This window comes from Mycteria americana, chromosome 2 (assembly GCF_035582795.1).
Source record: "Mycteria americana isolate JAX WOST 10 ecotype Jacksonville Zoo and Gardens chromosome 2, USCA_MyAme_1.0, whole genome shotgun sequence".
NCBI classification, from domain to species: domain Eukaryota; kingdom Metazoa; phylum Chordata; class Aves; order Ciconiiformes; family Ciconiidae; genus Mycteria; species Mycteria americana.
The window spans coordinates 122,222,801-122,250,393 of record NC_134366.1 but is presented as its reverse complement, the minus strand read 5'-3'; the positions used below and the strand labels follow the sequence as shown (position 1 = coordinate 122,250,393).

Sequence of the window (27,593 nt, the reverse complement as noted above, 5' to 3'; positions counted from 1 at the left end):
TGGTGAAAGAGGCAGAAGAGCAGACTTGGAGATGTGGAGCTGATCTCCGACTTTGAGACCAATTTCCTTGTATAATCACAGGGAAAGCAATCTCTCTTGTGCCTACAGTTTCTCATCCATGCCTGTCCTCTCTGTTCAGACTGTGAAGCCTTTGGATGAGAGCCGTTTCAAACAGGTGCGTACAGTGCCTGCCATAATACACTGCCTGTACTAGCCGGTACATTGTGATTTGATTATAGTAAGAATAAAAATGTGAGGGGAACATTGAGAAACTCTCTGTCAGTTTAATAAGCTAATATTGGAAGAACATTTGCTGTTCTTCGTTTGTTTTAGAGTAATGTAGGTTAGAAATGTGAATTAAAAAAACCCATCACCTATTTAGAATGCTTAAAGGCTTTTGCTGGTTTCAGAAGTTTACTTTTCAAGCATCTTTTGATCAAATCAGGTGTGCAAGATAGAACTTTTTCTTAAAAATCGATTAGAAGAGAATGAGTTCTTGTGAATGGTACTTCAAGAATATGTGCATTTTTTTTTTGCATTGGAAATAACTACAAAAATCGCCCATTTGGGAGAAACAGACGTGATACTGCAGTGCTTTTCTAATTTCTGAACTACTTTCCTACTCCTTTTGTAAAAGGTGCCTTGAAAATCATAAACTGCACAGCTGGCATGCTGGTAGCCTGTTTTTTTTTACCCCTCCTGATCGGCAATTCTGAACTGTTGTTACTGTATGCCATACTGTATACTGGCTACCACTGTATATTTCTGCTCTTCTAATTATGTTTGGATTTCTGAGGAATAACTACAGTGTACAGAATTTGGGACCTCAAGCAGTCACCCACATTTAGAACAGTGTAATCAACCCCCCGTGAAGATAATACAGGAAAGCTTGATTGCTGGTGCCAATAGGTTTTCTTTTCCAGGTCACTGCACAGGGTGAGGCCTGGAAGGTGGGTATTTTCCATTTTGTTTCTTTTTCTAGTCATTAAAGAGGCCAGCTTAGTCATGTCCTTATTTTAGATGTTTCCACATGATCCAGAGTTAATGTTCCTCAGATGTAGAACGTTCCATATGGATCCTTTATACTCTTCAAAAGTTAGGATGTTGCAGTCCTTGTATAGTTTGTCAGGGTTTGTGTTCCACTGAGATGAGGTGGATTTGCTTATTCTTTGGCGACGTTATTTTAATCCTAAAAAACCCCAAACACCCAAGTTGAATTTTGTATTGTGCATTTTGCATTTTTATAACTATGTCTTAAGAAAGGATATTCTCCAGTGATTGCCTCTGAGTTCATGATATAAGGTCAAAAAACTAAAACCCTTTTGGGATCCGTTACTGCATAACATTGCGAAGTAACTGTTATTGACAGGTGACTGGGTCGGCTGTCAACGTGAGCTCCAAAGTCTTCACAGACTGAATTGGTTCTGAACATCTGAAATTTCATTTTTACTAGCTGTCCAACCAGGTTGGCTACTCTCTGATTGCCAAGGTATTGATGCGAGCTGTGGATTGCCCTCTTGTTAGAGATTAAAGACTCTTTGCAAAGCAACAGCTGACCCATGGTTTTATCACTTGCATGATTATTTCTGGAAGCAGGATATTTTGGTGCAGGGTGGTTAATACTTAGCTGTTAACATCTTTGATGCTTCCTATTGAATGAACAAATAAACACCTTTTTAAACACAAAATAAGCTGGTGGTTGGTACTATTCCAAGACAGTGGGCTCTTCCTACTGTAATACCAGTTTCTCTCAGTACAAATACTGACTGTAGCACACAATTCCTTCTCAGCAGTACCAGCACTAAGATCTTCTAATTTTTTCTTTCTTAACTGCATGCTGCAATGGCCAGGGCTGTAAGTAATCTCCAAAACATGGAAAACTGGTAATTTATAAACTAATTGGCTGTTTTGACTTGCAAATTCCTGTGCTGAAATTGCTCTATAGGAAGCATTTACGCAAGTTTTATGGTAATGAGATGATCAGAATGGGAGCCAAGGGAGAAGTTTCAGGAGACAGAACTCTAAGTGCCCACCCCTTTTTAAGAAAAATTACTTCTTTAATTGCTGAGAGATGAAAGGGGTGAAAGTGGTGGCCCATCCATATGTTTTCCCAGAGACAGCAATGGTAGCACTGTACTTGAAGTATATGAGATGGGCACGTTGCTCTCTGTGTGGCAACTTGCCTCTTAATATCATCAAAAGTGGAGGAAAATGTGTGTTAGAAAAAATCATCTTTGCGCATCCTATCATCCAGTGCCAGGATGCCAATACATGTGGGTATCGGCAGGATGAAGGGTAAAGGAGAAGAGGAAGAAAATACAGCAGAAGGTATTGACCACTTGGTGACGTGACCTGGGCCATGGGCACCACATGCTAATAGGACTCCTGCTTCTCTCAATATCTCTGGTAAATTTTCCCTACAGCAATTTTGTACTATTACCGAGGCAAAGATCTGTGTGTTTGAATATCCATTTTGTGAAGAATATGTTTACAAATTGTTTTTAAAATTGTTATGGGAATTAATCTCACGATACATTTTCTTACTCATGCAATTACAGAAAACATTTCTCTGAAGCCTGAGAGTAGACCAAGTCTGGAAAATTTTTTTAAAAATTTAAAAAATTAAGAAGTGTCTTTCAGAGTCTGAAGACTCAAGTACTTTTAAAGGCAACTGTTGTCAATGTTTGCTTTTGTGTTGACAGAATCCTTTTAAAAGGTTTTGTGGTGCGAAAAGCTCCTTTTAGTGGGTTTTTATAATGCACTGGGAGCGAACAAGAAAATGTTTTTCTCACTGTGGCCAGCCATGGAGCTCACTTAGAACATCACGTACCCAAACCGGGAAGCGATTTTCCGTGGGGCTCCTGGGCAGAGCCAGCGGGATCGGCACTCGTGCCTGCCCCCGCTCACCTTGGAGACCCTTCTTGGAGGAGCTTCTTCCAAGTGCTCCTCAGGATGACTCAGGCCCCTTAATGTGCCTGAAGGAGATACTCGGGGTGAGGGCTCACACCCGCCCGAAAGTGATAGATTGACGTCCCCGGGGCTTGCAGGAGGCAAAGTGCTTTTATTCGAAGAGCGTGTCTGTGGAGCAGGAGGAGGGGTGGCGTGCCCCTGTGCCAGCTGTAATTTAGCAGCCACAAGGTGGCACGACGGCTTTGCGCTTCCTCTGCGAAATGTCTGCCATAAAGTAGCATCTGGCCACATTCTCCCACTGTGTGCTGATCTCCCCCAGTCTGCAGAGCCGTTTGTGAGGACTCTAAGGACTGTCGTGCGCAAAAGCCAGGGCTGATATGTCCTTGGGGCTGCTATTTCTCAGTCCGGTTAAATAAAGAGCAGCCTGGGCGTACGCCTACTGCTGCACAAATCCTCCCTTCCTGTTGTCGCTCAGGTGCCCTACAGGAGGACCACCGCTTTCTGTCTTACATGGTCAGTGGCGTCTGGAGATGCCTGGCAAACACAGTACCACGTCAAGCCCTTGGCTAAGTTAGCCCGAGCCCCGGGGTCTGCTGGTGCGAGCGTACCCTGTGCCCACGTGGCTGCAACAGGTCTTACGCGGCGGGGGTGTGAGAGCCCAAATGAGCAGCAGATATTCCCAGTTCAGCTCTTCTAATACTGCTGCTCTCAACCTGATCTGTAACAGATCTAACAGCCAGCAAAATGAGAAAATCACTGACACAGGAGACCACAACACTCTTCTGCACCGACACCTTGGTGATGCTACGGGGGGAGTAAAATTGGGTTTTTCCTCTCACAGATAAACCCCTCCTTGGTATATTCATGATACCTCTGTTGTATATGATGCATCTGTGACATTTAGCAGGTTATGGCTGGCTGTGGGCGGATAGGACAGGGTGGGACAGGACAGGATGGATGGATGCATCTTGTACTGCTGTAGCTTTTGCCAAAGCAAAACTGAGTGATGAGGATGTGACAGAAAGAGAGGGAATCTGGGGCTGGATTATTAAAAAGTGCATCACAGGGCTTCTTTGAAATACATTTATATGAACTTTACTGTTCTCTGTGCAATACCGCTTCATTCACATCCAGGGTTTTCCTTATAACATACTTTCAGGTGCTTTGTACAAATGATGTTTAGGAGTTTCCATTGAAGGTACAGCTTCTGCTGGTCCCCTTGGAAGAGTAGTGTAAAGCTGTTACCCCTAGAGAGTTTTCCTTTTAGCCCTGCCTTAACATTTCACTTAGAAGACAATCTGAAGGTGTAAGATAATGTGAAATAAACAGTTCCTACACCCAGTACTATGCAGGTGCCATTAACAGCCCAGACCCGAGGAAGGCAAGTATACAACACTCCCATTTGTTGTATTTACATATTTAAAACTTGCTACATTTCTAAACAAGACTCCAGGCCATGTAAGTATAGTAGCGACATGTAGTAGTTCACTGGGAGTTGCAGGTATGCAGTGCTCAGCAAAAGTAAGGCAGTAGCTGTGAGTTAAAGCAACTGTAAGTGCTTTGCTCGCAGATCTCTGTGGAATTAGAGCCGTACCTGACTTCACTCTACTTTGCTCCTTCCACAAATACATCTGAAAAAAGAAATCCACAACCCCCTCACCTTTTCTACATTTCTTACTAGTCCAAAAAATTTGAGTTTAATATCTCTGTGACCTTTCAGTTTTATATCACCTAACTGGAGCAGAGAAGCTATTTTCTTCTTCAAGATGAGCTTCCCTTTCGTTGCAGGCTCATTTAGGCTTAGGACTAATGTAGCACAGCACAGAATACCACAAGGATTTGATGCGTTGCAGCACTGTTCCCAGTTAACCATTCCTAAATTTTATAACCATGAATCATGCGTTCTGGGGTGATTTGTCTCCCATCCTGTGGTATCTGTAGAAATGGGGAGGAATGATCCTGAGAAAGTATTTACTATAGGTTTAACTACTTAAATCAAATGCAGACTTTGAAAACAGGAGAAATCATTGGACACTACACTTCTCTTCACATCCTAATAGCAAGTTTATGCTTTTAGTCTGTGGATCAATGCTTGGGAACTGTTGTCATCTTTCTAACGCACTCCAGTGACTGTGCTGACATTACCTGGTGCTGTGTTCCAGAACAGCAGTGCACGCTATTGTTCATTAAGAAAAAATATGAGGAAAACTCGTGATTCAGCACTCCCTACTGCCTCTTCTTCTCCCAGGAAAATCAAGGAAGGACACCAACTATACTGAGTGTAATGACTAGCAGTATTGTTCACTAATCAACACGGGAGATGGGGAAAGATTCCTTTTGAAGGACAGCTTTTGCTCAGTTGCAAAGTCTCCTTTGATTACCTTGTTCTCGGAGGATGAGTAATGTGAGTTTAGTTATTTTTAGTTTAGTTCAATTTATTAATCATCAAACTAACAACGACTACAGGAATTCACTACTGTTTCATGTCATTCACTTACATTTTCTGTTTTGGAGGCATAGTTTTCTTTGCCATTTAAGTGATGCTGATTTCTACATGCACTGGTGGAGACCATCACCCAACGACCACTGTTTTGCCGGGTGGGACAGGAATTTCTTCAACTAAAATCATTCTTCGTTAGAGACTAAATACTTTACTCCCCTGAATCCATGACAGAACTCATCAGCAGATATTTACTTTACAGATTAATGGCACTGAGTGTTTGGAGGCACGGGAAGTGTTATTCCTGAGTAGTAAGCGTCCACCACTGGCAAAAAATTGGAGTCAAGTTACCAAAAGTGATCTTCTGACCCCATTAAAGTCGTTAGGATCTTTGTCTTTGACATCAATGGGATCAGGTATTTATCTTAGAGCTATTCTGTTTTTTAACTATGTGCTCCCAAGGAAGTTACTGAATTTGCTGTATTTCATACTGTACTGGGTAAAATAAATGTAATATATTAATAAATATATGCCTTATAAGAGCATTGTGAGATTAGTAGTAATGCTTTCGGATGAAAGTTATTACATAATTGTAGCATATTTTATAAACATGAAGAACCCACAATAAGTATAGGCATCTCATCAGCAGACCACATGCAGCTCGTCTTTCATCTAGAAAAAAAATACAAGTTTTTTTCCTAAATCTATGACATGGGGGTTTTAGCACAATTTTCTCAGTACTGAACAAATATTTGCCCCTTTCATAAACAGAAATTTATACCCATATTCCAGTATTTACCTTATAGTTCAGGCTCTGGGTTAATTACAAAAAAATATTCTATATTAGGAATGGGAGACAAGAAACAGAGGATGTGTGGAAATGAACGGTACATCAGAAGCAATCCCTGGCTCTGAACAGAACTGGTGGAACTGATCTGAGGAGATAAGGTCAGGAGATATATTCAAAACAGAGTTATTTACTTTCCATAGAAGAGAGGTTTGAATAAATAATGTTCTTGACAATGGCTTTCTTTTGAATGAGAGTAAAATGAGTAAAAAAAAAAAAAAAAAAAAGAGAGTATTTTTTTTTTCCCAGAGAGGTAAGTGAAACATATAAATGTATTTCGCTGTGGAGTCTTTATTTAAAAAAAAAAATCAAAACAAAACTAAAACCCAAAAGCCAAACTACCTTTGATTGTTAGCATTAAATAATAAGATAATGTTATTTCTATAATTCCTTGCTCATACTTCTTGTCTATTGCATTTCAGAGCAAGTTCTTGTCACCCTCAGATTTTAAATCAGAGAAGGTAACTGAAGTTCTTTATCCAATGGTAAAACACTCATTTTGGATAGTTAAAACAAAACCAATATATACATTTTAGAACAATCTCAAGTGTTGCTGAGACTTAGAAGAAAACTGGTTTTGCTGTAGAGTAAAATATGTCAGAGAATCACCCCAAATTATATGCAATTAACTACTTTTTTCTGAAAACCCATATGCAAAGTCAGTAATATAGTTGCACTTGGTAGCAAGAAAGCCCCAGGAAAGGGAATTTCACCGCAGTGAAAAATATCATATCAAAGTTTCAGGATTTTAAACATACCTACAGTGTATCATAGTTTATTATTTTGTTATTACTGTTGACAAATCCAGTAACCTCTGGAGATTCAACACAGATTTGGGGGTCAAAAGAGAAGGTTCAGTCTTGCAATGTCCTAGCAACTTCTGGTTGTAAACTGCTATGAAATTCAAAAAGGACCAAAGGCAGCAGTATTTACATAATGAGCTCAGTAGACACGTACCTGGAGTTATGAAATTGCATAGGAGTTTCTGCAGACAATCTTCATTCCTAATGAGAAAGGTCAATAAATCTAGTGCAGTTCTGTCTGAAATCAGTGAGAGTCTTTCCTGTGGCATTACAAGGGTCAGAGACCGATTTTTGACATTACAAGAGGCCATTACCAACATCCAGTCTGACCTTTGCATAAAGCAGGGCAAAGAATGGCTCAATAGCTTGGGATCTTTTAGAAAGACAGCAAGCCTGACTTTAAAGATTTTCAAGTAATGGAGATTGTAATCCAATTCTGCTTAAGTGATTAATTGCCTCAGCTGTTACAGAAATATATTTTATTAGAGGATAGAGATGGATCAGACCATAAGGCCACACACAAGAAATTCTTCTTGCTATCTTTAAATATAAAAACTAAGAATCACCCATTTCCTTTTAGGCTAAGTAGACCCAAGTACTTTATTGAAGTTAAATGAATAAAAAAATGTTTAAAAACAGTGATGCTGCCTTATAGTTACAGGCTTTGGCCCTTAAACATCCCCCAGTGGGTCATGTCTGCAGTTAGATATTCATTTTATGCTGTTTGATTACGGTGTGTTTCAGAGCCTGGGAAGCCCAGAAACTGGCAGTTAAAGGCAATCAGGTGCTAAAATAGCCCCTGGTCTCACACAGCCGGAGAAGCGGCTGTCAGTGTGGGCTGCTGACGGAGAAATCCAACCCACGGCCTCGCTGGGGACAGCCGCCGTGCAAATGTCCCGGTGCCTTCTGCAAGCCCAGTTACGCCAGCAGCCAAAAAGCATGTGCTGGCTCCTGGCTCCGGTGTCTGGCTCTCGGCCCTAGTCTCTGCTGTCCAGTCAACTCCCGGCACAGAGGCCAGCAAACCCAGCTCCCCGGTCTCAGCCCACACCCTTTGTCTTTCTGGAGCTATGCATCTGGCCGAGCAGGGGCCCTCCTGCGCCGCAAAGGGATGCGGGAACCCTCCCCGTTGCTCACTACGCACAAAACGGGGAGCTAAGCCGCATGAAGGGCTCCCACGCTCAGGACAATTGTGGCTGTGGCCAGCATGGACCGCAGCCCCACGAGGCAGACGGAGCACTGCAGGGTGCACGAGCCACCGAGGACGGGCTTCTATGCCCAACCAAATGTCTTTTTTCTTTTCCTTAATGAGACAGACTTCGTTATTCTCTCATCACAATATGCGGTTCTGATGGATATTTACTGGGCTCTGCGTGACCCGTCTCTGTTGTCTTTAGCGTGGTTAATTGGAATTATTGAGCGGCGCCCGGCTCTGGCAGGCTGGGATTCACCCCTGTTGGGATGGTCCTCACCTGCCCGCCCTGGCCTGCTTCTGCGCAGCCTTGCTCCCGTCAGACTGAATTAAGCCGCGCTGTCAGGAGCCAGGGACCCTTCAACAGTTTTCCAGCACAAGCAACACCAAATTAGTGTTTGGTAATAGGCTGCACACTGTTTTGTAATAAGAAAATATGGATGATTCTATTTATTCCCTCTCGCTCCTGCGATGATAAGAAATGTTCTAATTCATAATTAATTTGTTCCGACTATTTCTGGTAAATCTAAACTATGAATAACTTTAGCTATGCCATTAGCAATACCTCAGAACTACAGATGGATTTTAGTTTCTGGACACAGGCACGTGGCAGTCCCACTGTTTCTAAAGGTGTACCCGAAATTCTGTCACATTTGGGTACAAAACCAGTACTTGCTGTTCACAGTGGGTTACAGCTGCATCTAAAGCAACCTGGCACACAAAGATATTGTTGCTATATGAGCCACAGTAAAAATTATTGTGGCTCAGCAGCATTCTCTGAAACTTTGTATATTCAACCTGCTTAAGGAGTTACCCCTCCCTGAACACCGGACCAAATGCAAATGAGAGTGGGAATAGAGCTAGACCTGCTGCCAGTGCTAAAGGCTTTCACTCTGCCCTGCAGACTAGCAAGATCTTTAGTGGCATTTTGTAGGTTGCTGGCTTTAGTGCAGAGTAGGCCTTTGGAATATTAAGTCTTCAAAAGGTGGGGTTTTTTGTTGTTGTTTGCCTTTCATAATTTATTTCTCTACTTTTCATATATAAATGATTGATCAAAGAACCATTGTCAGAAAGCATCAAGGAAAATTTTTTTCTTCTCTTGCAGAATACGAATTTACTTGCGGGACGGGAGGTTATAAATGTATCTATTGGTCATCCATGGAAATTATCTGTCACACGCATAGCGTGGTGGTACCTCCTTGTGGAACCGCGTCCACTGTTTGGTCTTTCATTCATCTAGAAAGTGCTTTTCTTGCCTTTGTGTTTGGATGGGAATGACTCTTCCTTTGCCTCTGTGTTGTCGTAGTCATCTGGCTTCATCTACTGAAAAGGGGGAGGAGGACGCCCACCATGTAAGATCGAACACTGAGCTTCTGTGTGGGCAATCCCGCAAGACACTGGCAGCCCACTGGCCTTGTCTCTCACCGTGAGCTCTAAGCAGGGGCCAGAGTGGGATGGCTGCACGCCTGCTGCTCCCACACGGCTGCCCTGGGAAATACTGTCCTGCCTCCTCACTTCGGAAAAGAAAAGAAAAAAAAGCCCAGCTCTTTTCCTCAGAGTGCATATACACTTAAGAATGTTTTTTAACTGTTTGCTTGGAAATATAATTAAGATTATAAAAGACAGCAAGGAATTATCTGGAAGATCCTCACAAAGACTTTGCTAATGCTTGGTGGTCACCTGCGAAGAGGCTGGCAAGGGTTGCGGCCACCAGGCAAGGCTTGCCTCTCTCATGTCTGGAGAGAGTTGAAGTCCCAGTATGGCCCCTAGTTGTTGCTTTCTATTTTTTCCGTAGTTTGTACCTCCTGCCCAGAACATCCCCGAGTGCGGGATGGATTAGAGCTTTGCTTCTTCAGTCTGCGACAGAAGCACACAGATGTATATGCTTTCCACAGTGCACCTAAACATACCACTGCTTTGACTTAAAAAAGAAAGCACAAGAGGGGACAATTTAATAAAAGAAAAACAACTTTGCAAATGAGACGCTTCAGTGTTCTCTGTCCCTGAGTCGATTGCAATCGAGCCTCGATGAGGAAAGCGGGGCTTTCCTGCCTCCGCTGTGGGTGCCGTGTCTCAGCTGGAAGTGCTGAAATGTCCGCCAAGCCCTGGCTTCCCCTGCTTGAGCTTTAATAACTTCTGTTCTTCTGCCAGGCAATCCCCTAATAAGCTGCTATCAGATGACCACAGCTACACCTGAGTGACTTCATGGATGAGTTAATCTCCCCTCTGACAAGTCTGTCCTTCCTAGGAGCTAGCTCTCGGGGAGGAGGAGGCTGGAAAGCCAAGAAAAAGTGAAGGCTGGTGTTACGTTCATAGAGCTGATGCAGATGTGTACTCATCGGCAGACTGGTCTGCGATGGGTTCCCCAAGCCATCCCAGTAGAAAGGAGGCCTGGGAAGAGATAATAACATGATAGACGATAAACCCATAGTGTGTGTGTGAGAGAGAGACAGCTGGGTTGGCAGGATTGTTTGCTTTTGAGAAAGAAGATTTCATCCTTTTCTATATTGGCAGAAAAACATGTGCCCTTTCATGATAAAATTACATATTCCAGATCCGTCAGTCTTCCAGGTTCCTTTTAAAATACGCAGCGAAGGTGGGACGTACTGAGAAAATATGAATAGAGTGGCTGGACATCTGACAAGTGTGCGTGAGATATCATCCGGCTTTATGGCCCACTACAGTTCCTGATGGTTTGATAGATTACTCGTGGTATTTTTTACAAAATATGTATAAATATGCAAAAAAGGGTTTTCTAAGGTGTGGAACAGATACCCATCATGGTACATGATGAAATATGTTCCTTTGAATTAAACCTATGGCAGGGGGTTTTAGAGCAGTCAGTCCCGGTCAGGCTTAACAAGGCTCAGAGGATGTAAGCTCCCCTAGAAATATCTATAGAATTATAATGCTCTAGTTAATAAAATAGATATTTAAAATAGCATAGTCAGGTAAATTAAAAGGTCTAATTTAAGCTGGTAGGAGAAAGATGAAGGAAATTCTGCCAGTGAAAAAACCTACTTTTCTTCAGATGCTGCCTTAGGAGTTTGCCTTAGAGGCAAGTGTTATAAACCTTAAATCCCTCTCAGCCTTGAAATGACAGAGGTATCTAGAAATGTACTTATACACGGAGACCAGATTTAAACCTTTATTTATTCAGCCTAAACCGCAGTCATGTCATATGCATATTCACGTTGCACAGGCACACCCGTGAAGTAGAGTGAGACTCTGTGAGACTTTTATTGGCATGAATCACGTGTGAGTTACTCACCCCGAATGAGAGCTTAGAAGCTGTATTTTTTGCAAACCATCCTGACATCGCTCCTGCATGCGCAGCACCACCAGGGTGGCACCGGGCCGCTACGTGGGGTCTGGAGCTTCTATTTTACGGGAATCTGTATCTCTGTGCTGCTGATGCCCAGTATTTCAGGCATCCTGGTACTTTCTGTAAGGCTCTGGGGGAGTGGGGACGGAAGAGAGGAAATGAGGCGGTGTAAATAAAAAGTAGCTGAAAGTAGCGTTTCTCAGGTGAAAACAGCCACAGCTTTACAACGTATTGCCCGTGACTCCGGTCTCTTTGGAAAGAGAGAGTATTTCCTTCCTGTTCTTTAGGCTGAGTGTGTGGTTCAAGCCTGCAAACCGCAGTTACCCACACTATCCCTGGCACCCTTCTTTCCAGAAAAGCCCATATTTACACCCACTGCCACAGAGCCATGTCAAAGGAAACAAACAAAAACCCACCCCAAAACCCGACATCCCCCAAAGCCCGGCGCCGGCAGCCAGGGAAGGCGGAGCGCAGCCCTTCCCCGCCGGCCGCTCTCACAGCCGGGGCCGGCAGCCCGGCGGGGACCGCGGGGGCTCTCCCGAGCCGGCCCCAGCCGGGGGACGGGGCACCCCCGACCCGCCCGACGGCGGCTCCGCGGTGGCGGCGGCGGCGGCAGGCGCGCTCCTGCCCGCGCGGTGGCGCCCTCCGCTCACGGACGATCCGCGCTGGCGCAGCGCCCGCCGCTCCCCGCGCTCCGCGGCCGCGGAGCGCGGGGAGCGGCGGGCGCTGCGCCAGCGGCCGGCGGCGCGATGGGCTTCCCCCATCGGGGCAACCGGGAGCGGCGGGGTGTCCCCTTCCCCGCCCTGCGCCCTCCGCCGTCCCTTCTCCTGCCGGGGACCCTTCCCGGTCCTACATGCCCGGCACGAATGACAACTGGGATAGCGTCCCGCTGCGTCCCGCGTCCTGTCCCCCCCCCCCCCCCCCCCCGCCCCGGCACCGCGTCGGTGGCTATTTCTGCGGGAATAATTCATCCGCGTTAAATTTCCTTTATCCCCGGAAAAGATTGAAACCTTAAATGACCGTAATAGGAATGTAATTGTATGGTGTGTTCTTTGTTGTTGTTGTTTTTGAGAAATCGATTTGGGCTCAAATAACTCATCTAAGCGTGTTACACCGAACCCATTCAAATAGGAAACAGGAGAACTAAATTATTGCTGCTTCCTGAACTCTCTGCTTATGATCCCAATAATTAAAATGTGCAGTAATGGCTCCTGCAGCCTGTATCTCTTCTCGGAAATGAAGGGCCGAATGATTTTCGGCCGCTGAGGGAGGAGAGCGCGGAGACGAGCGCAGTCGCAGCGGCCGGGAGCCCGCCGGTGGTCCGCGCCCGCCGCTCGCCGCCCGCCGCATCACTTGGGGGAAAACAATCCCGGCGGCGGGGAACTCCCCAGAGAAGGGATTTCCCTCCCAGCCCCTCCGGCAAATCAACTTTTTTTTTTTTCCCCTGTTTTTTCTTTTTTTTTTTTTTTTTTCCTTATGGCGATCCTCTCCCCTCCCGCTCTGCCAAGCGCTGCGAGTCGCACATCTGTCTCTGCACAAGGCGGGGAGGGGAGAGGGTCGGGCCAAGGGAGGGGGGGGAAAAGCCGCCCCCGCCACCCCTAGGCCGTGGCGGCCGCGCGTGGGACCCTCTCCGCGGGGCGGCCGTGGGGCCCGTCTCCCGCCCCCCGCGGCTGCGGCACACGCGGAGCGGTTACGGCGCTGCTGGTGTCCCCGGGGGGAGCCTTGCGTAATGAGAACAATACTAACAATCTTGGGGAAAAAAAAAAAAAAAAGAAAAGGGGGCTCAGGAAAAAAAAAAAGCACTCCTATCCCCAAATCTCCGTGGAAGTGGGGGTTCCGCGCCGGGGCTGGTCCGCCTGCGCGCTCAGGGCCGGGCGGCTCCGCGGGGGCCCGCGCCCAGCCGCGGTCCCGGGCTCCGGCGCGGGGTGAGCTGGCACCGCGGAGAGACGCGGAGCAAAGCAGCGGGGGAGCCCGCCAGGTCCGGGGACCCCCACCCCACCCCAAACCGCCCTCCTCCGCCTCCTGGACCCTTCCCACGTCAGGTAAAACCTGACCGTGGCGAGCATCCTTTTAGGTTCGTGGGATAGGTTGGGGGGGGGGGGGTGTCTGTGTGTTGCTGTTCTTGGTTTGTTTTTTTTTTTTCTAATTTTTTTGGGGGGGAAGTGTGAGTTGGTGTTTATGAGAAGCTTTATGACTCCTGATAAGCTCATCTTTGAGGACGACACAGAACTGTGTTCCTTGAGGAATTGGGGTGGTGACGTCTTTTCTGATACCCGATTATTACGTGACTGGGGAAAAAAAAAGGCATTTGATTCATGAATAAAAATCCGGACACCACCACGGGGGCAACAAACAATATTGCCCGTCCTCTAAGGTAACAAGCAGGCAAATGTTTACGAAGAGGGCTCTTGCTGAAGCGGGGTGTTTGCAAAGATTTTGTTGCTAATTGCGTATCAGACGGAAGGCTGCGGAAGGCTGGTCAAGTTTGGAGCCACCGAGCAGGAAGAGAAGAAGAGGAGAAGGCTGAAGGCGCTCAGTGAGGGGAGAGATCTGGGGAAGACAACATCGCACGCAGCCAGCCCGCGGCTCCCCGCCTCCGCTCCCTCTTCGGGCTCGCTCGCTCTCTTCCCCCTTCCCCTGCGCTCCCTTCTCCGGCGACACCTCGCTCCATCCCTCTTTCTCCCTTCCCTTGCAGACTCCACTCCACATCTGTGCTGCTACCTGCAAACTTTTTTTCCTTTATCTTTTTCCTTTTTTTCTCCCCCCTCCTCTCTCTCTTTTTCTTTTTGGAGTGGATTCCCCTAAAACCAGCAAACAACTAACTTCTGCTTTTGCGTCTTCTTCATCCCGCGGGTCCTTCGCCCATCGGAGAGGCGATGCCACGAGGGTTTTAACTCCTTTCGGCCGCAACTTGGGAGACAGCTCGATTTTTCCCCCCCCGTTTTGGGTCTTTTTTTTTTTTATCCCCCTTCTTGTTTTTTTAAGACCTGCCCTTTTAGTTTCGCAGCCAAACGCTCTTAGTGCCGGGTGTTTAGAGTTTAATGGTAAGGACACAAGGCGGCTCGCCGGGCCTTCCCGCAGCGCTCCCGGGGCGGGCGGGCGGGCGGGCACCGACGGGGCGGGCGGCGGCGGCAGCGCTCCGCGCCGGGCACCGCTCCGCGCCTCTCCGCCCTGCTCCGCGCCGGCACCCGGCTGCCCAGGGCGCTCGCCCCCAGGGGCCGCGCTGCCTCCCTCCCCCGCAGGCTCGGCCGGGGGCTCGGTGGGTCGTGGGGTGGTTTTTTTTCCCGTTTTTTTTTTTTTTTTTTTTTTTGACAGCGGTTTTCCTTTCCCTCCCGCACAGAGTGGCAATGTGTAGCAAAGCGATCCTAGCACTCCTGGTCTATGGCATAATAATGCACTGCAGCGTCTACTGCTCACCTGCGGCCGGACTTCAGTACCCGGCGCTCAGGTAGGTCCGACCCCCGCCCGGGGGCTCCGCCGGGACCCCGTCAGGCCCCCGCTGCCCCGGCTTTGCTAAGGGCAGGGGAACCTTACCGGGGAGGAAAGTAGAAGGGGACGGGGATGGGGAGAGCGTCAGCAAACGAACCCCATTCCACTTCGGCCGTGTGCCCACCCGCTCCGCCGCGGGAGAGGAGCCGCCGGGAGGGGAGTCCCCCCCGGCTGCAGCACTGGCTTCCCCCGGGGCAGCTCCCCGGGATCCCGGCTCGGTTAACCTGCGACCTCTTGTCCCCGGGGAGGGGGGGACCTGCTCTGCTGCGGCCGCATCTCGGGGAGGCCCAGCAGCTTCCCCCCGCCTGCCCCCTGCCCTGCCCCGCTTTCGGTTGCCCGCAGCTCGCCCACAGTGAACGGCGAGCATCGCCTGCCCGGACCGGGGGGAGCGGGGGGACACACGGGTGCGCCGTTGACTGTAAGCATGCGAGAGCTGTCATGGTTGGTGTAGCAGCATTGGAGTTGACGGGCATTCAGTCTCTTCCCCTGTTTACCTGTCTGTATACGACCTCCCTTCTCAAGGGGGAAAGCGGCTGGCACAGGGTTGTTCGGTTGTCTCTGACTGTTCGGAGTTGTCTTGCTGGGCTCCAGCGCAGGCTGATGCCTGTGCTGTCCCTTTCCACCTGGGAGCCGGGGGCGTTTGGACCCCGCTGTTTGGGGCAGGAGTGGGGGACCCCCAGAGGCGTCGGCACAAGCGAGTTTCCCGTGCTGGGTCGTGGCTGGGGGCGCAGGGTACCCGGGCCGGGCCGGCCGCTGGCAGCCTGGTCCCACCCTGCTTGTAGCCTGCTTGGGCGACCGGTGTTGCTTGGCTTGGGGGGGAGCGTTGGGCTCGGTGCTGTTGTCCTGCCCCACCGGCGCTTGGCTCCATGCCGGGGTGCCCTGCGGGGGGCACCGCCGTGCGGCTCAGCTGTGAGCGGGGGGCGATGCCGGGCGCGCAAGGCTGTCCGAGGAAGGTGTCCTTTTTGGGGCTCCGAGGTGTCCTTGCACGAACCGGGAGCCCGTCGGGGCTGGCCCAGAGCAGCCCCCTTCCCCTCCCCGGGCAGAGGGGCTGCAGGGCAGCGGGCTCGGTGGCCTGCGGGGCCATGAGCCGGCAGCAACCCGGCTCTCTTCATTCAAGCGCCTGAATTAGCAGGAGTGAAACACTTTAGCGGCATCTATTATTAATACCTCCGCTAAAGCTCACAGACAAAAATAGCTGCCTGTAACATACAATGACCTACATCGTACCGCAGAGAGGGAGGCAGAGAGCGGAGGGGGGGCTGGGGGGGGAACAAAACCGGCGAGATCTCGAAGGGCAGAAGCACCATCCAACGAAAAACAACAACAGGCGAAGCCCCCCCAGCCCGGCGGGCGCTGCGGGGAGGAGCGGGGCGCGGCCCCCGGCCCCGGCGGCGGGGCTGCCGCTCACCGCCCCGTCTGCGCCGGGGAGGTCGCCTGGCTCCCGCCCAGCCCCTGGCACACAGACGCGTGTGTGCGTGTGCGTGTGCGTGTGCGCGGCAGCCTGCACGCCTGTGCGTGCGTGCGCTCCGCTCGGGAAGCGCCAGCCGCGGCTGTGGCAGAGAGGGGCTGTTTCTCGGGCCGGGGCGGGGGCCGGGGGGGAGCGGGAGGGGGGGGATGTTTGGGGCTTTGCTGGGAGCACGTCTGACGGCGGGTGTGTTCCCTCCCCCGTGGTCCTGCCCCGCAGAGGAGGCGGAGGGCGGGGATGGGGAGCGGGCGGGAGCAGGGAGGGGATGGGGGCAGACGGACGGGGCGCCCGGGTCGGCTCCGCCGGGGGCGGCCACCGAGGCAGCCGGGAGCCGGCGGCGGGGAGCGGAGCGGAGCGCCCCGGGGAGCCCGGCTGACTCCTTCCCCTCGCTGCTCTCGTTGCCAGGCTGGAGGATGAAGTCTACGACGAGGACGGGAACACCCTGCAGGACTTCGCCTATGACCACGAGCCCCTCGGTATAGCGAATCCGTCCTCCATGATAGGCGAGATGTACACCTTGTATTACCCACCGGAAAAGAGGTGACTGCAGCTCGCGGGGTGTCAGGCGTGAATTTTGAGCCGGGAGCAAAACGGGTCTGGCCGAGCCGATTGGGGGAAAAAAATAATAATGCTACCCAACAAGCCAACGGCAACCAAAAAAAAAAAAATGTAAATCCCGAACCCAAACAAACGACCACGCTGCCCGGGTCCCGGTGCCCAGTTTAAGCCTAGAAGAAATGGAGAAGCCTCCTTACCTCCAGCAGCGCGGGGGAGGGAACGGGGGAGCCTCCCGCCCGGGGAGGGCTAGCGATGCTCCCGCAAACGGAGCAGAAATGCCCAGCCAGCGCGGAGCCGAGCAAGTGCGGCGGGGAGGGGTCTGGGTGGGGAAGAGGGGTCCCGGGGGACGCGGGGCGATGCCGCGCTCCGCTCGCCGGCGGGGAGGGACGGTCACCGCCACCGCCCGGGCTCCCGCACCCCGCCGCAACCGGCTCCCGGGCCTCGCCGCTCATCCGCGGGCTCTTCCCTCCGCCCAGGCACGCCGATGGGATCTTCAACAAAGCCTACAGGAAACTCCTGGGCCAGTTATCCGCCAGGAAATATCTGCACTCCCTGATGGCCAAGCGGGTCGGGTAAGGGTTTCTGCTCTTTCTCGTTCCGCGGTGGGCGTTGGTGCTGCTGTAGCGGAGGCGCTCCGAAGGCCGCGGCGGGCGGGAACAAAGCTGCCCCGCCGGCGCCGGGAATTCCTTGCGCCGGCGGCGGGGCCGGGGCAGTCCGGCTCCCCAGGCCTCAGCCGCCCCCGGCCGCGGCTCCCGGCTCGCTCCCGGCGCAGCCTGAGCCCGGGCGGCTGCCGGCGCGGGCGTTCACGGAGGTTCGTTTGGTTTAACACGCTCGGGCACATACATACACACACACACATATATATATTTATATATATGTCTCTCTAATTTTTTGCAACCGGCCGATTTGAAATTAAGAAGTTGGGCCGCCTCCCCGGTCTGCTGGGGGGGAGCGGTCTGTCGGAAGCGATGAGCGGGGCTCGGCTGAAGCGGGGGGGACTCGGCCGCAGCCCCGCGCACCCCCGGGCGCCGGGCGGGGCTCCCCGGGGCTCCCCGCCGGCGGCGGGGCAGGGGCGAGCCCGGTGCCACCCGCCGCCCTTCGGCAGAAGGTAACACCTTAACGGAGCCCCGGGGAGAGCAGCGTTCCCTGCCGCAATGAATAATTCATGGCGGGGAGATACTGTCTCTCCCGCCGCCGACTCTGGCGCGGGAGCGGGTTTCGGCGCGGCCTTTGTCTCCCCGCGCACCTTCCGCGCAACGTGTTGCGCCGGGGGCAGCGGCCGCCGCGGGGGCGGCGCGGAGGGGCGCGGAGGGGCGCGGAGGGGCGGGGGCGGAGCGGCCCCGCCTGATGCAGCTGTGCTTCTCGGTGCTTGCAGCGGTGCCAGCGGCGGCCTGGGGGACGAGGCGGAACCGCTGACCAAGCGGCACATAGACGGCATCTTCACGGACAGCTACAGCCGCTACCGGAAACAAATGGCTGTCAAGAAATACTTAGCAGCCGTCCTGGGGAAAAGGTATAAACAAAGAGTTAAAAACAAAGGACGCCGAGTAGCGTATTTGTAGCGATGAGTAACCAGCCACTCCTGTGTATACAAAGTCCTGAGAGAGAGAGAGAGAGAGAAAGAGAGAGAGAGAGAGAGAGAAACCCAACAACAACAAAAAAAATCTAAAAACAAAAGTCATTTCCAAACTGACTGAACAATCACCGCTCCTGTGTTATCTAAACATGTATTTATGTATGAAGTAAAGCCATTAAATGAATATTTTGATAATAATATTGTTTTTCTTTTGTACAAAAGCACTAGAGAAACGCACAGATCTACTTTGTGGACCAATCATTAAGTTATATATAATATATAAATATATATATATAAATACTACTACGAATACTAAAGAACAATTCTTCATATAAAGCCTGCAAAAGAACAAGAATTCGCCTGAGCTGTTTATGTTTTTATATAAAATAAATAGAAAAAAAAGACAATCATTGTTTTGAATATTACTCCTATTTTTGTAACGGAAATTAAAAGGATAGTATTTTTATCCGCGACAGGGTCGAAGACATTAATTTTCACCATTTGCTACTGTACATAGAGAAGGATGCCCTGCTCCCAGGGGATTATGAGGAAAATGATTTGGGAGAATTGGTGAAGCAGATTCTTCCCCCGGTGAGTCTCAAGGCAGGCTCCTTTGCCACTAGCCTCTCTGAAGGGGCAGCGTCCCCTTTCCTCTAGATTTCGATTTTTTTTCCCTCCTGCTTTCTTTGATTCCAGTTGTATCTCTATTCATGTCTCCTCAAACAATGAGCTTAGAGGATAATTCTCTCGTGAAAACAACAGCTCGATCCAAATTGTGCATCTCTGTTGCCTATTGGAGGGAGAAATAGTTTAAAAACAACAACAAAAATTCCAAACAAAACCAAAAAGAGCCCAACCCCAAAGCCCAACCCCTAAATCCCGAACCAGCAGCAAGGATAGTAAGTACTAAAGCCCCGTGCACTGCTCTTCTGGCTGGCTGGGCAGAGTTGCAGAACAAAGCGAAAGCAGAGACAGGACCCGTTTGGAAAGAGTGGGGAAGTGAGCGGGGGCGGCCCGGTGCCGGTGCCGGTGCCGGTGCCGGTGCCGGTGCTGGTGCCGGTGCCGGTGCCGCAGGGTCGAGGGAAGACGAGGCGATCCCACCTCCGATCCGCTACCCAACTGCCCCGGGCAGCTCGGTACTGGACCTGGATGCAAAGTACAGTGTGTTACTCTCCAGTGCTGTCCATGCTTCTCATCATGTATAACGAGCAGGGTTCTCGCCTTTGCATTTTTCGGTCGGAGTTGCTCTTTTCTTTGATTGTTTTTTCTTGTAGACCCTCCCGCCTCTCATCCTCTCTTCGCACTTTTCCGAGCTCTGTTTAACCCACCTGAGTCACCTTTTTGGGTTATGTTCTTTTGGGGAAAAAAAAAAAAAAAAGATTGTGAACGCTCTCTCACTCCTTTGTTCTGTTTTATGCAAGCTCTTATTGTACAAGTTTAGGAACCCCTGTTGTAGCTACCACTAAAGAATTATGCACTACTACGAAAGTTTTTGTTCCTTGTTTATTGAGTTTGGAGGTAAAATGTATTTTTCTACATTCTGGCTTATTGCTTAGTAAAATTTATTTCATAAAACAAACTTTTGTCATAAAAGAATGTGTAGTGTTCACCTGTGGTCCGGTTTCTAACGAGATAAACCATTTTCACCTCATCGCTCTATGTACGGACTCCTATCTTACCTTCCGCCCGGGGGACAGTAAAGCAGCAGCGAACCCGGCCGGGGGCTGGCCCCGTCCCTCCGCCCGGGCAGGTGGCGAAGGAGGACACGTAGGTACCTGCTTCCTTCCAGCTCACCACACAAACCCTTGAGGAGTCTTTCCAAAGACACAAAGCGACCCCCGCATTCAAGACGGCGGAAAACTCCCCCCCCCCAAAAAAAAAAAAAACCAACCCAAACCAAAGCAGTCGCGGGTGAAAACCTCCTTCCCCGGCCGGGAAGAGCCGCCGGCCGCTGGGGAGGAGGGAGAGGCGCGGGCAGAGCCCGGCGGGGCGGCAGGCGCTGCCGGCACCGCTTGCCCCGGCTGCCCGCACTGCCGGCACCGCTTGCCCCGGCTGCCCGCCCTGCCGGCACCGCCTGCCCGGGCTGCCCCGGCAGCTCCGCCCGCCCTGCCGGCGCTGCCCGCCCTGCCGCCGGCGCGGTCTGCTGGGGCGGAGGGACGCGGGGCGCAGTTTGCAGCTTTCGTGCCTTCTCTTCACCTTGTAAATCGCCACGAGTTCACGGATGGCTATTTAGTGGCCCTACGATGCTGCAACACATCGGCTTGCGTTTTAGTCGTACTTCTTCTGTTCTTTGGCAATGGGCAGAGTTTGCTGTGTTTGTGTCGGCTGTGGTATAGAGACATAGGGCTCTCTTGACGTTTTATTTCTGACCTTATCCGTTAGAGTTCAGTGGCTAGTCGCAAGCATTCTGAAGTGATCACCTAGGTTATTATCCTTTGTATGATTTTTTTAGAAACGCCAACAGCCTTACCAAAATTTGAGCAGATTTGAGATACAGTCATAGTTTAGGTAGATGTTAGTCTTGGAGAACTTATTTTGTGTGCAAATGAATATAAAAAGAACTTCAACAAAGTATTATTACACACATGATATCTATAACTAGGACTTTGATAACTGTTATATAAAGTGTGTAAAGTTTGTATTAATAAATTTTTGTAAACAACGCAATTTCGTCTAATGTTTGGGGGAGAGAAATCTAGAACCTAACAGGGAAAGCTGCATTTCATTTACTTTTTTCTTAATTAGTTCATTTTTAAGCAGCGTTGTTCTAACTTGTCATGCCTGGGGTATCTTTTTATTAAGTCTCCACATTTTATCATCAAATAACCTCTAACATTTTTACCGATGGTTACTCCTCTGTTCGAGTAGAACTAAACAGAACTGCTGAAGTAAAGAGCCCAGTTCCACACACACCAGCTCAATAATATTCTCTAAAATATGCAAACCGAACCAGTCGGTGATTACCGCCCATTCCTCTAACAATTCCTGTGCTTAGAGCCGTTTATTTTAAGCGGAATCGGTATGTTTGATGAGATCTTCACCTAATCCGCTTTTAATGAACATTCTGTATGCGCTAATGTGCTTCCCAGCATCACCGGGCTGGGGCAACGGCAGCATCTTTCTTTGGATTAAAAACGTACTGGGCTGTCCTAAAAAATGATACTGCAACGCAACAAAGAGTTACTTAGGTTTCACAAGGTAGTAGGTGGCTACAACGCCAAAGCACAGGCAGGGCAGTTTGTCGGCACAAAGTAGAGGTCAGCGTTTCCGACCTTTAATCTTCACTTTAGTTTAGCGATAGCTGCTTGTGTTTATTATTTTTACTGTAGCTCAGGGACTTTACTCAAGTATGTTGGAAAGTAGCGGCAATTTAGTTTGAACCAAACTCTCTTTCTTTCTGAGATCATACAATTAAAAAACAAAGCACAGGAATTAAATGACCATTTCCTAGCAATTTATTTTTCAAAACTGTAAGTCCAGGATTTGAAACAGAGTGGTCATATCCTCTCTGCCACGAATTCACCTTCCAGGCTAGTTGCAACAACAGCATTTTACTGACTAACTGGAAAACACTGAGAGAACGTAGAAAGCTGGTGGTCTCAGTGGTATGTGTTAAGAATTAGTGTGAGGCGAGATAAAAGTTCTGGTTAAATGCAGACTGGGTCAGAGAAGAATGCAAAAAAATACCTATTGGGGGGAGGGGGAGAGGACAATGATTTCTCAGTCTGGTAGCGTAAGAAAATCAAGTCACTGTTTCCCAAAGGCAGCATACAGCGAAAAACAGCTGTTAGGTTTTATTCAGTAATTATGCAGTGCTCATACATATAATCACACTACATTTCCTGCCCTTCTAAAGTGAAAATGTGCTTAAGAGATCCAAGCTGAAGACCTTCTTGGTATTGGTAGCTAGAGGATGATACTTGGGATTGGTCCACCTGAAAAATAAGGTCTTCTTCATCAAGTCCTGGCACTTGTTGAAGACATGCAGAAGAGGGAAATTCTGCTGTAAATGACATAGGGATGGTCCTAGCCTCACTCTACTGAAATTCCTCTTTACCAAATCAAATAGGATCTCATGAAGAAGCTCAGCTCTATTCCCAGTGATTGAAACTGCCATCTGAAATGATACACTTGGAAAATGTGCAATATTGAGTCTTAAAGCATGAATTTTGTGGGGATTGCTGATGTTCTGTATGCTGCTATATGACTAGCAGCAGAAATGGAGAAAGCTGGCTGAGGAAGCAAGAATGGCTAGATAATACATGATTTTGGAGCCTCGCATTGTAAAAGCCTCCTGACATTCAGTCAAAGTGACAACCTCCAGTTAGTTAGTAAAGGAGGCTGACCAGAGCAGGGCAGACTGCTCCAGATTCCAGCCCTCAGAAACATGGTGCAACACTACATCTCTCACAGAGTTGCATTGGTCATCAAAACCAGAAAAGCCTGAAAGAACCAATTTCTGTAGAGCCCTGGTGTAAGCCTGGCAGTGGCCAGCATCTGCCCTTCACACGATTTGCTTGTGAGGGTGCTGACCTCCTCTCCATGTGCCTCTGGAGCCTTTCAGCCTTCTTCTAAAAAACAAAGTTCATCTATTGGCTGTATACGTTTTCACCTACAGTTAAGCCTAGAGTTAAGGAAAACAGAAAATCAGGAGGAAGTTTGATCTTTTTGGGGCCAGTTACTTGATCCTTTTGCAGCTTATTTCCAGTTCCAGGCTAAATCATTAATCTTTCTTCAGGAAAAACCTTCAGGGAAAGCACATAGCTGAAAATTTTAATGACCTCATGCTTAGCCTCTAGAAGTACATGTCCTTTTAACGACATTCATAGATTTTTAAGACCCGAAGGCACTCTTATGATCATCTACTCTATCTTAGATAATACAGGGCATAGGATTTCATGGAGTCCTTCATTCAGCATTTAATTTCTGAGTGAGCTGTTCTGTATGACAGCAGTATTGATTGCAAGACTTGCAGGAATGGCAAATTTGCTGGATAAGTTTTTCCAAATGTGGCAGTTTGGCACTCTGTTCCTTGTTTCAGTTTGTCTCATTTTTGAGTCCAAGAGATTTGTAGCCTGCTGAAGAACCTCTAATGCCTGTAGATTTTCCTCTCCATGTAGGTAGTCTTCAGCAGAGATTTACTGTCCTCTATGCCCTATCTTTGAGGTAGCAAGGTTGATCTTTAAGCACTCACCATGAAGGAGGTTTTCCACAGACGGCATTATTTCTGAAACATTTGTATTTATTAACATCCTTGCTAAACTGTTGAGACTAGAAATGGCTACAGTGCCCAGCAATAGACTAGAAATGGTTACAGTACCCAGCAATGACCATCTCGAGATTGTGGAAAAAAGCAGTAACTTTCCTCTTCTTCCTCAGGTGCTGCTCGTTGCTAGCAAGGGTCATTGGCCTCTCTTGGCCATTTCGTCATGCTGGGAGATCATGATCTGTTCATAATCCTTTCCCACACCTAACTTATTTTCCAGATGATTACTTCACATGCACAGAAGCCCTATCCTGGAAGTGACATGATCACTCTTGGTTCCTGTTTTGTACTACTTTGTGTTAAGTTGTGTTAAAGCACTTTTTCAAGAGAGTTTACCTTACTGAGCTCACTCTGGGAGACATTATTTTTTTTTCCTGCACAACTACCATGTTTTGTCATCTCAGCTGTCACCTGGCACCCATTCCTGTCACCTTCAGAAAGAGTAGATGCATTCCAGGAACGTCATTTGTGTATTTGCGCATTGTGGTACATGGGCCCAACCCAGCTCTTGTGCAGATCTGTGTAATTATGCCAGAGAAAGATTTGGCCCAGGCTAAGGGCAAATCCTGGGACAGTGCAAGTCAGAGTGACTCGTAGCAGGCTGTTGGCCAAATCTCCTTCTTTTGCACTTGGGTTCCTAGAAGCAATCCTACCCTGGTGTAGCTGAGGGCCTGTTCAGTCTAAACCCTCATGGGATGTCTGGAAGTGCTTTTTGCTAAAACTGACCATGGCTCAGTTACTTATCTGGAATCCACAGAGAAGAGAGGTAGTACATGGTGCATTAGAGTTAATGTGGTTGAACTGCTAAGGCAGAATAAGTGTAAAACCTAATGCATCTTTTGCAATAATTAGTTAGCTGGCTGTTGATAGGGTTTATCCAAGCCTCAAAATGGGATTTAGTTTTGAACAAGGATATTTAAGAACCAGAAATATGCAAATTTACAAGCAGTGGAGACAAGCATCCTATGTTTGCCATTTATACAAAAGTGTTTGTTTTACAACTTTGATATGAAATATGTAAGATAGAAAGATGTATTGATCTCTGAAACAGTATAATTTCTTTACGTGGGTCACAGAAAAAAGACCTCTTCTCTTCAGGCTCTGAGATGAGTTTCAGACGTTCCACTTCAAAAAGAACCTGATGGAGATTTATGGCAGTATGAAATAGAGAAGTTGGACAGAAAAATGACAGTCACTTCTGGTTCTTCTGTGGTGTCCTCCAGCGCCGTAATATCAGGATATGAGAAACTGCATGGGTATAACTGGATGGGAAAGGCTCTAGCACAAATAACCACCTCCCAGCTGACATCCCCAACATGGAAATGGGAATGGGAGAAAGGAGAGGGGCGTTGAGAATGAGCTGTTTTACAAGAAAGGGAATTTCCATTGCCATCTTCCACAGATCCTTCAAAATGGGCATCCAGGATGGAGCCTGTTTCTCTCACTTGCTGCATCAACCACTTGGGAGTGAAGGGCCCACTGATTTCTGACAGGTGTTAAAGGATGGAGCATTCTAACAAAAAATGTATGTTTTTTCCTCTCTGTTACACATTTCTGAAAGTCTTGGGCTTTGTCCTCTGAATCTTTGCTCATATCAGAAAGGTTGGGCAGCCTCATAACCTGCCCATTTTTGTAGGGTTAATATGGTCCTCTGATAGTGTATATCCAATGTGGTATGCATATTTATAGGCGGAGAGGGCAGATTGAGAGAATAGTTGCCCAGGCTAAAGGGTTTACCATTCAAGATTTGACAACAGATCTAAATATATATTCATTTTGGACAGATTAGATTAGACTCAGCCTATGGCTGATCTCTGTTTTGACATTTATCTCCATGGTGAGAAGAATGGTTACTTTAGAGTGATGAATAAATGACTGCCTTTCCCTCAGGAGTGAAGATTAGTGTCACAAGAAATCAGCCATCATGTATGTTATATGCCGAATGTGTACTCTCTCAGCTCCCACCGCTTGGATGGGACTGAAACTTCCCTGACAGTTTGAGAGAACGAAGAGTGCTTGGGCGGTGTTGGAATCAGGCTGCTCCGAAAATGGTTAAACTCTTAATCAGTTGTGAGCTCTTATGTCACCAGCAAAATAACAATATATGCAAATTAAATTGTAAAAATAGTGCAAAGAAATCTTTCTCTCCCTTGCTATGTATATATATGAATATGTGTATGTATATACACATATTTCTAAATCAGACAAAAATGATAACACATTAAAGTTCCAATATTTATATATTGGCCATAGCTAAACTTAGATACAACATCTAATTTACACTGACGTCTTTCTTTAACAAGTTTTGTAAGAGGAATGATTTAAGTTCAAGGAAGTGCAGTGAGTCATCTGCACGGTGGGCCAGTGGCTGAGCTAAGTTTAGAATCAAGGGGAAGTTTGGATCTTCTGGCTCCAAGTTTTTCCCTTTACATCTCTGCTTTCCTCAAACATTCTCAGTGCTTCAAAAAAAAAAAAAAGAAACTTTATTCACAGTTTCTTTTCTTTTCTTACTTGATTTTTTTATGTTTCCTTGGTTCTCTGGTCTTGTATGGTAAATCAGCGAGTTTAATTTAATGAGCTGATACGAGTTTTTAAAATCAGGTTACCTGATGACCTTGCAAATATTACCTTGTGACATCTCTGTTTCAGGAGAGCTGAGATTAAAAAGCATAAATGAAAAACGTGAGGTCTGTTCATGTCATACCTGAGCAAAGAGGTGTTCCCCAGTTGCAAGGAAACAAGCCAGACGAAGCCAAGCGAGACCAACCCAATCCAGCCCACCCAGCCCAGCCTCTCTTGCTACCTGCCTGCTATAACACTACACATAGTCATCCTCTTCAGCTCTCTTTCCTCCCAAGACTTTCTGTGGGTCAATGACTTTCCTGCCAGACCAAAGGAATCATGCAGGTTATGGGGCACCATAGCCTGTGTGAAATCCAGCTCATTCCTCCTCCGAGAGGTGCCTCTGAAAACAAATTCACTGCCAGAATGAGGGAAGACCAGGGCACTTCCTCCGTAAGTGGGCTGCGGCCAGGCTGTTCCCAGCAGGTTACGAGCCCATCTCCTCTGCGCCGGGCCCAGGATGCTCTTCTTGGGCAACATGGGTTAGAGCCTCGCGTGTTCCTCTCCGCTCTTGCGGCGTATCTCCCCAGCACAGTCTGACAGATAGGTGTTACAAGGTACAGCCCATCTCTGATACAAACCCAATGGTTAATCTGCTTTTGTACAGCTTCGATAGATTTTATCTATTATTCCCCTGGGCCAATAAATACACAAAAACTAAGGAAGACTAGCCAGATTCTTTAAGACTATGCTTGTTTAATGATTTCTGGATGCTTGTTTAATGATTTCTGGTTTCCCTAGCTGGTCAGGTGCACTGCTGTGTTTTGCATGAGGAAAGAGTCATGACACAGCTAAGAGGTGATTAAACCGGGGACTTTATGTAGCATGCTGTATGCAGACAGGTGGAACATTTATACTGAAAGGAAGCAGTTTTCTGATTGCGTTTGACTTTGCTATAATAAAATGCAGTTATGTTTTATAACAGTTCCATTTCATTCTAGTTATACTGCAATGATAGCCTTATTACACCACTGTTTATGCTTTTTGCTAGGCTTAGTCATTGTTTAATCTTATAAACAGAGAGTCAACTTCATGCCTGATAGTTGTTGCAGCTCACACTCCTGAGCCCTAACACAGCTGGAGGTACCATGGGACGGGGACAT

The 27,593-nt window shown here is 48.2% G+C and overlaps 1 protein-coding gene and 1 long non-coding RNA gene across 6 annotated transcripts; one reads left to right on the top strand and one right to left on the bottom strand.

The window, feature by feature from the left end:
• Window positions 1-6,535: 6,535 nt before the first annotated feature.
• LOC142406061 (uncharacterized) lies at window positions 6,536-17,511 on the bottom strand. The gene is made up of 3 exons (XR_012774420.1): window positions 17,224-17,511; window positions 11,461-11,644; window positions 6,536-10,580 (listed from the first exon to the last, which is right to left on the bottom strand). It is a non-coding gene; the product is annotated as an uncharacterized LOC142406061 (long non-coding RNA).
• On the top strand, window positions 13,985-27,194 carry ADCYAP1 (adenylate cyclase activating polypeptide 1). 5 transcript variants are annotated; one of them, XM_075494443.1, is made up of 6 exons: window positions 13,985-14,558; window positions 14,855-14,962; window positions 16,874-17,008; window positions 17,503-17,598; window positions 18,402-18,539; window positions 19,079-20,198. In XM_075494443.1, the coding sequence occupies exons 2-6, from the start codon at window positions 14,862-14,864 to the stop codon at window positions 19,257-19,259; spliced, it is 651 nt and encodes a 216-aa protein (XP_075350558.1). In that variant the 5' UTR covers window positions 13,985-14,558; window positions 14,855-14,861; the 3' UTR covers window positions 19,260-20,198. The 5 variants fall into 5 exon arrangements, with proteins under 5 accessions (XP_075350558.1, XP_075350556.1, XP_075350557.1 ...); XM_075494441.1 differs by lacking the exon at window positions 13,985-14,558 and adding an exon at window positions 24,945-27,194 and having other exon boundaries at window positions 19,079-19,193; XM_075494442.1 differs by lacking the exon at window positions 13,985-14,558 and adding an exon at window positions 20,300-21,251 and having other exon boundaries at window positions 19,079-19,193.
• Window positions 27,195-27,593: the final 399 nt, after the last annotated feature.

What these genes read in the sequence shown, in the direction of transcription:
- ADCYAP1 (XM_075494441.1), top strand. Translation starts at nt 14,862, where the DNA reads ATGTGTAGCAAAGCGATCCTAGCACTCCTGGTCTATGGCATAATAATG. An exon ending in TATTACCCACCGGAAAAGAG is followed by an intron (nt 17,009 to 17,502) that starts GTGACTGCAGCT and finishes CCCTCCGCCCAG; the next exon opens with GCACGCCGATGGGATCTTCA. An exon ending in CTGATGGCCAAGCGGGTCGG is followed by an intron (nt 17,599 to 18,401) that starts GTAAGGGTTTCT and finishes CGGTGCTTGCAG; the next exon opens with CGGTGCCAGCGGCGGCCTGG.